Here is a 7,659-nt window from a genome sequence, read left to right as displayed (position 1 = left end):
GTAACAAAAAAAAATTATAAAAGAAGTAAGAAAAAAAAATAAAGATAAAAAATTATAAAAAAAGAATGATGAAGATAAAATTATATCGTTAACTGTAAAAAAAAATTATAAGTTGCACTACTTAAGATGTAAACGGCAGCTTTAAAACGAAAATTACACTCTTTGGGAGATATTTACACTGTTTCTCTTCTTATTGCACATGTAAACTACATTCATTAAGTTGAAAATTACACTCTTTAAATAAAAGTTTCACTATTTCTACTCTTGTTGCACCATTTCTCCTCTTGTTACACTGTTTTTTATCTTTATTGCACTCTTTCAGATATAAACTGGATCCATTAATATGAAAGTTACACTCTTTAAACGAAAGTTGTACTGTTTCTACTCTTGCTATACTATTTTTTATCTTAAACTGCACCCATTTAAGATATATTTATACTGTTTCTTTTTTTGTTGCACTGTTTTTTCTCTTGTTGCACTATTTCTTCTTTTATTATACTATTTTTTCTCTTAAAAAGTGCAGTTTAAGATAAGGCATTTTTCTGGAGTCCCAAGGATGTGAAATCCATGTGTCAGGTCAGATTATTATTTGCTTTGGGTTAACTTCGCACAATTTTTTGTCTGGTTGGAAAATTTTGTTTATGATTTGTGGATGGTATAGAATCAGGCTTGAATCAGGCTTGCTGTTCACAATGCTGCATTGTCATGTCAATAGTTGGTATCTTGGTACGATAATTCGAATTTACAATCTTCTTAGAAATTATGCAGAAGAGCTTATTACACTGAGCCTTCGCTGGACAAATATCAAGGAGCTCATTATACACATCTTTAAGAATGATTTCGATGTCCATTCATTTGTACTTAATTTATTACTACCTGCATCAATCCATATTTTCCCCATCTGTAAGTGATTACTGAAATTTTGGTTTAGTCCATCATCAATAAGTGCTTATTGAAAATTTCTTTTGCTCCGTGAGATTGAAGGATGGCATCTTATTGAGACTGAAGGATGATAAATCCAACCCCATTTTAACATCTTCTGGAGTTCCCTATAAAATTTTGGTTGCCCTCCATTGTCTAAGTTACATCCTTCCCTAAGCTTTGTTTCGGCGTAATGAAAGTTTGATGGGTACACCAAAAAATTCATAAACTTTGATTTTGAGGAAGTAATTGATAAATATAGCAGTGCTGAGTATTGATTCAAATGCTAAAAGCAATAAGTAGACAGCAACCATTTGTTTTCAGAGATATACAATCTTTAATATATATCAATATACATTTGAGTTTATAACATTCATAGAACTCGGGCAAATGTATATATAAAAAAAGTTAACAATTAAAAAAATCAAAAATTTTGACTCAATAATTATTAAATTATATTTAACTCAACATCTAGCCGTGTCAATGGCCTAAATCAATTTTACGTGTGATAATAAAATTAATTTTTTAAATAATAAAAATTTGATAAATTATTTTCTCAACTGAATTAGTCTGAAAAACTCTTTTACTCGGAATTGTTATAGTTTTGTCCTTCCAAAATAATCGAAATATGTTATAAATTTGTTATAGTTTTCGAATGAATGCAAAATGCAGTTTTACTCGGAATTGTTATAGTTTTCAGATCAAATCTAAACCTGATTGGGGGCTTTTTTGGCATTTGGCCCCCTTCAAAATATTTTTTTTTACAAATGGTCCCATCAAATTTATAATTATAAATTTAGTACTATTCCTGCCACGTAGGCATCACATCAGGGCAAAGATTTTAAGTTGAACACGGTGAATCGTTAACCGTTTTCAAACATGGTGAATGATTCGTCGTATTTCGTATCTATACTCCCTATATATTTCCTTTCGCAATACATATATATTATACTTTTTCTAAACACGATGAATCATTCACGATGTCTAAGCGTTCAACTTAACACCCTTACCCCAATCCCCAATCCCGCTGACGTGGCGCCTGCGTGGCAGGGCTAGAACCATTTTTACAAATATAAATATGCTGGGATTATATTAAAATAAATTTTTTTTAGGAGGCTAAATGCAAAAAAAAAGGCCCCTGATGGGTGTTTTTAACAATTTGGTACCTTACAGGAGTTTTTGGGACTATAAATATAACTAATTAATCTAAAAATGTAAACAGATGTAGATTATAACATTAACAATATATTATTATATGAGTAGAGCTACTATGTTATCGGAATCATAAAGTAATTGGTGCTTCCGATGATCATTTCTAACCATTAGATTAGTATTATTAACTAATGAAGACCACTCAACCGTAGGGATACCTAAGGGGATCGCTATCATTCCAACTATATAATCTTTGATCCAAAAGTTAAAAAACCTAAAGCATCAATTACTTTATACTTTCGATAGCATGATAGCTCTATACTTATTATATTATTAAAATAATTTGGGAAAAATGTATACGATGCAAAATAAATCTAGTCTTGACATTAAATCTTAAACTAATAAAAATCTTAAAGTTAAATTTTAAACTTAAATAAATCTTGATAATAGTGCTTTTAGACGAAACAATTTGTGATCATTATAAAAATAAAATTAGAATAATATTTTAATGATAAAATAGATCTTACACTTTAATATATTAGAGTAAATAAATTTGCAGCAGCATGCTTGGACTGCGGAGAGCCTACAAAGCGACTGACGTCGTTAAACAGAGCAGCACATTCTGACTGGTATTTTGAAGCAAGTTTCGAAGCCTCAAATCAAACAACATTTGAGTAAACCAGACATAGTAGCTAACCGCAACATACACCAGCTTCTATCAAACAAGCAGACAGATTCTTCTAAAAAGTTTCTAGCTAGGAAAGAGAAAACACAAGTTATGCCATTCACAGAATGAAACAACCAAAAGAAGAGTATGAAATAACGTGTGGTGCTATATATCTACTATGCCTCGAAAATAAGGTCACAATAGAAACTAGCACAGGAATCCAAATACAGAAATTAGTACGCTGGGTCTCTCAAAGGAAACTTCAGACGATGACCCCAAGTAGGAACTAATTTGTTTGGAATCTACCTGTCCCTGCAGTCCAATAATGCCTGGAATTCCAGCGAAACACAATTGATTAAATTTAAGAGTATGGAGCCCTCGTGTATACAACTCTGAATTAAATTAAAAATGTATTTCCAGTAACAAAGTGTTAAAGCTGCAAATAGAACAGAATAATCTTACCACAATCAACTCTCCCACCAGCAGTTCCAGCAGTCTCACTACACTCACATCCACCAAAAAGGAACGAAGCATACCTATTTAAGAGATGTATTCCATACTTGGTCATGACCGTGCTAAATAAAACATATTTGCAATATCAAATTAACACCAATGATACTAATACGAAGCATATAAATTAAATACCAGATTGCAACACAGAAGCATATTTTAGCGTCAAATATTTCAGACGTAAAACTTAATACTTCTTCTCAAGAAAAAGCATAGGAAACAACTATAGCATCGCTACATTATCACAATATCACTGTGAATCCCCCTTTTAAAAAAAAAAAACGATGCTATGCAGCAAGAAGTGCTTCTTGGGCCTCAAGGAATAAAATATCCAGCAAAAATCGACAAAGGGAACACTAGACTAGTTTCCTCCAGCAACATATCAAAAGTTGCTCTAGAATATATATATATATATATATATATATATATATATATATATATATATATATATATATATATATATANATATATATATATATATATGAACAGAGATTTAAGTTTTCAGAGTTTGAAATCAGTCCAACAATGGGAAGAACCCAAGGAACTACGTATGCAAGATATTAGCATTACCAAAATATGGAGGAAAACTATGGATTAGGTTTTCAGACTTACAAATCAGTTCAACAGTAGGAAGAACCAAAGGAAAAAAAAAAAAGCTACATATGCAATACGTTGGCATTATCAAAATTTGGAGGAAAACTCCGGATTATTTACAACTTACAATCACATTAGATATCCAACTAATGTCTCTTTCTACACAATGTTCTGAAGAACCAAATCAAACGGCCAAGATAATTCACTAGGAGCAGTAAGGTCAGAAACAAACAATAAAACCTATGGCTGTCTCACTGATAGGATATTTCAAAGAGACCTCCCAGACAATAATCTGAACTAGGATATAGTAAGGCCCATAATGACCAACTCATCATGCTGTTTCTACAATATTCTTTGACGTTCTATTAAATCCAGCCAGGCAGTAGATAAATATTCTCCTTTCAAAGTAGCAACAATCAACTAAAGCAACTTCCTTTCATGTTGCAAAGCTACCATCCAAAGCAAATAGATGAGCCGCAATGCTAAACTTTACAGGTAAAAAGATTTACGAGCTAAAAACAGTTATGCTTAAATAGCTCTTGCTGCTCTCCCTTGGTCTCGTTAAGAATCCTATTTTATACATATTTCTAAGAGAAGCTTGCAAATCAGCTGCAACCAACAGTTAGATCGAACTTATTTACTTTCTCTTTTTCCAGTCCGCATATAAACATATTTGCCAATGATGCTATGACTTGACAAGAACATCTTTCCTTAAATCATCTTTATTGCCGCATGTTGTCTTGAAACAGGTCTGATTGCAATTATATTTGTTACAAAATCAATCTTCACATGTTTTCAGAAATTATATTCACTAGACAATAGATCAGAATGGGAGCCCTAAATAAACAATCCAACCTTATTATCATCAAGTAATTCTAAAGCTATAATTCTTTATACAACATAGAATTCATGCATAAAAAGTAAAAGAAAAGAGATAATACGTTGCGTATTTGGATTTAAAGAAAGAAACAGTTGTCAAGAAAGGGCGAAAATGATTTATGGATGTTTTAACTAACCTTAGCTACAGAGAATAGATGTAGATCTTGCAAAAAGAAGGCAAAAAGAAGACCATGTACACTTGTAATAGAATTACTAATTTCACAAATGCAGAATTCCACAAAGAGGAAAAAAGACGATCATGTGAATACCTGATTTACAAGGACCTCCCCAAGAGCCAAGCCAACAGCAACCACCTATAACTGCTAGGTATACGTCTCATCAGGCATGTCTCGTCAACCAAGTCATAGAATCTAATAGAATTTTCCCTGTATGCGATGTTATATATCGAATCGTCACTTAAACCTGGATGCTTGCGGGTGTTAACAGCAAACGAATGATTTTTACCAACAAATAAAGCATGGCCCCCCAAATCATCAAATGGATCAAACTCCAATCTTCCATTGTGCCAAACTACTCTAAAAACGTGCATCCTCACAAAGGCAAACTCCTCAGCATCACTATCACTATTCTCAGAGTCACTATCATTGTCCTCAACGTCTCCAATGTCCTCAGCATCACTATCATTATTCTCACCGTCACTATCATTGTCCTCAACGTCTCCAATGTCCTCATTCCCCACAGCTGTCTCACTATCCGCCTCTGAATCTGAAGTCTTGTCGTCGCTATCGGCCTCCGAATCTGAAGAGCTGAGGTCAAACACAGCAACAGCCAAGAGAGTTCCGGCACAGTCAACTAGGTAACATTCCATATCATAAATTTCATACTCGTAGTCTCTCATTGTCATCTCACAGAGGGATTTGAGAGCAATACGACTTGTATCCGAGTGGAGTCTCCACGAAAACAGAGTGAAGCAAGGGTCCGACCGCCGTCGCCATCTACAGAACCGTGGATGCTGTAACTCGATTTTCTCTGTACGAATCAAGGAGTAACTCGTGGATCCCATTGCCCTCTCCTGCGGATAACCTCCCTCTGCAACAAGTCGACGTTGAGTATTTTAGTGGTAGATTTTGTCTCATCACTGTGGATTGTCCAGGTGGATCGAACCCTTGCTTCACTCTGTTTTCGTGAAGACTCCATTCGGATACAAGTCGTATTGCTCTCAAATCCCTCTGCGAGATGACAATGAGAGACTACGAGTATGAAATTTATGATATGGAATGTTACCTAGTCGACTGTGCCGGAACTCTCTTGGCTGTTGCTGTGTTTGACCTCAGCTCTTCAGATTCGGAGGCCGATAGCGACGACAAGACTTCAGATTCAGAGGCGGATAGTGACATAGCTGTGGGGAATGAGGACATTGGAGACGTTGAGGACAATGATAGTGACGGTGAGGATAATGATAGTGACGCTGAGGACATTGGAGACGTTGAGGACAATGATAGTGACTCTGAGGATAGTGATAGTGATGCTGAGGAGTTTGCCTTTGTGAGGATGCACGTTTTTAGAGTAGTTTGGCACATTGGAAGATTGGAGTTTGATCCATTTGATGATTTGAGGGGGCCATGCTTTATTTTTTGGTAAAAATCATTCGTTTGCTGTTAACACCCGCAAGCATCCAGGTTTAAGTGACGATTTGATATATAACATCGCATACAGGGAAAATTCTGTTAGATTCTATGACTTGGTTGACGAGACATGCCTGATGAGACGTATACCTAGCAGTTATAGGTGGTTGCTGTTGGCTTGGCTCTTGGGGAGGTCCTTGTAAATTAGGTATGATCGTCTTTTTTCCTCCTCTTTGTGAAATTCTGCAAGTGTACATGGTCTTCTTTTTGCCTTCTTTTTGCAAGATCTAAATCTGTTCTCTGTAGCTAAAGTAGTTAAAACATCCATAAATCATTTTCGCCTTTTCTTGATAACTGTTTCTTTCTTTAAATCCAGATACGCAACGTATTATCTCTTTTTTTTTCACTTTTTATGCATGAATTCTATGTTATATAAAGAATTATAGCTTTAGAATTACTTGATGATAATAAGGTTGGATTGTTTATTTAGGACTCCCATTCTGATCTACTGTCCAGTAAATATAAAATTTAAAAACGTGTGAAGATTGATTTTGTAACAAATATAATTGCAATCAGACCTGTTTCAAGACAACATGCAGCAATAAAGATGATTTAAGGAATGATGTTCTTGTCCAGTCATAGCATCATTGGCAAATATGTTTATATGCGGACTGGAAAGAGAGAAAGTAAATGATTTCAGATAATAAATTCGATCTAACTTTGATCTAACTGTTGGTTGCAGCTGATTTGCAAGCTTCTCTTAGAAATATGTATAAAATAGGATTCTTAACGAGACCAAGGGAGCGCGTAGCACAGTACCCTCGCATCAGACCTTGCTTCCGTTGCGTTCACTCCCAGGTAGAGCTTCTTCTCTTCTCGTCCGAAGCAAAGTGGCCACAACCATGGACTTAAACCCCCCCCCCCCCTCCACACCTGCAGTGACGCAGGGCACGATGTTGCTGTGTTGCAAAGCCCAAAAGTGTCGGCATTTGCTGGGATCATCTCGCCCCAACTCTTCTCGTGCACCTTCTGCCACGGCCCGCACGGCAGGGCACGGAGCCAGAGCTCTAGCGCCTCCTCCCCTAATCGGGTGCATGATAGCTGACTCCCCTCGTGCATGCCGATATCGTCAAGGAACGGCAGCGTCCCCTGGCGCTTCTTCGGCAGCGCCCCCTGGCGCTTCTTCCGCAGCGCGAAGGCGCCGGCGCGGTCCCGTACAGGGTCGTACCAGAGGAGAGAGCGGTGACAGCGGCAGTACACGACCCCTTGGGCATACACTGGCTTCATTGCAAGGGAAAACGCGCGGCGTAGTCGGACCCGTTGTCTCGACTTGACCCATCTGCCGGTCTC

The 7,659-nt window shown here is 36.4% G+C and overlaps 1 protein-coding gene across 2 annotated transcripts; it reads right to left on the bottom strand.

Annotated features, from left to right (window-relative positions):
* On the bottom strand, positions 2,723–7,626 carry LOC109713127. 2 transcript variants are annotated; one of them, XM_020237094.1, is made up of 5 exons: positions 7,349–7,626; positions 7,142–7,216; positions 3,203–3,276; positions 3,000–3,069; positions 2,723–2,959 (listed from the first exon to the last, which is right to left on the bottom strand). In XM_020237094.1, the coding sequence occupies exons 1-5, from the start codon at positions 7,594–7,596 to the stop codon at positions 2,917–2,919; spliced, it is 510 nt and encodes a 169-aa protein (XP_020092683.1). In that variant the 5' UTR covers positions 7,597–7,626; the 3' UTR covers positions 2,723–2,916. The 2 variants fall into 2 exon arrangements, with proteins under 2 accessions (XP_020092683.1, XP_020092682.1); XM_020237093.1 differs by having other exon boundaries at positions 2,723–3,069.

The sequence above is a fragment of the Ananas comosus genome, linkage group 7 (assembly GCF_001540865.1).
Source record: "Ananas comosus cultivar F153 linkage group 7, ASM154086v1, whole genome shotgun sequence".
Classification (NCBI taxonomy): Eukaryota; Viridiplantae; Streptophyta; class Magnoliopsida; order Poales; family Bromeliaceae; genus Ananas; species Ananas comosus.
This window is presented reverse-complemented; position numbering and strand designations above follow the sequence as displayed.

Coding starts and splice junctions, on each gene's coding strand:
- LOC109713127 (XM_020237093.1), bottom strand. CDS start 7,596: ATGAAGCCAGTGTATGCCCAAGGGGTCGTGTACTGCCGCTGTCACCGC. Junction 7,217..7,348: donor CTCCGTGCCCTGCCGTGCGG/GCCGTGGCAGAA, acceptor GGGGGGTTTAAG/TCCATGGTTGTGGCCACTTT. Junction 3,070..3,202: donor TGGTGGGAGAGTTGATTGTG/GTAAGATTATTC, acceptor CTGGAATTCCAG/GCATTATTGGACTGCAGGGA.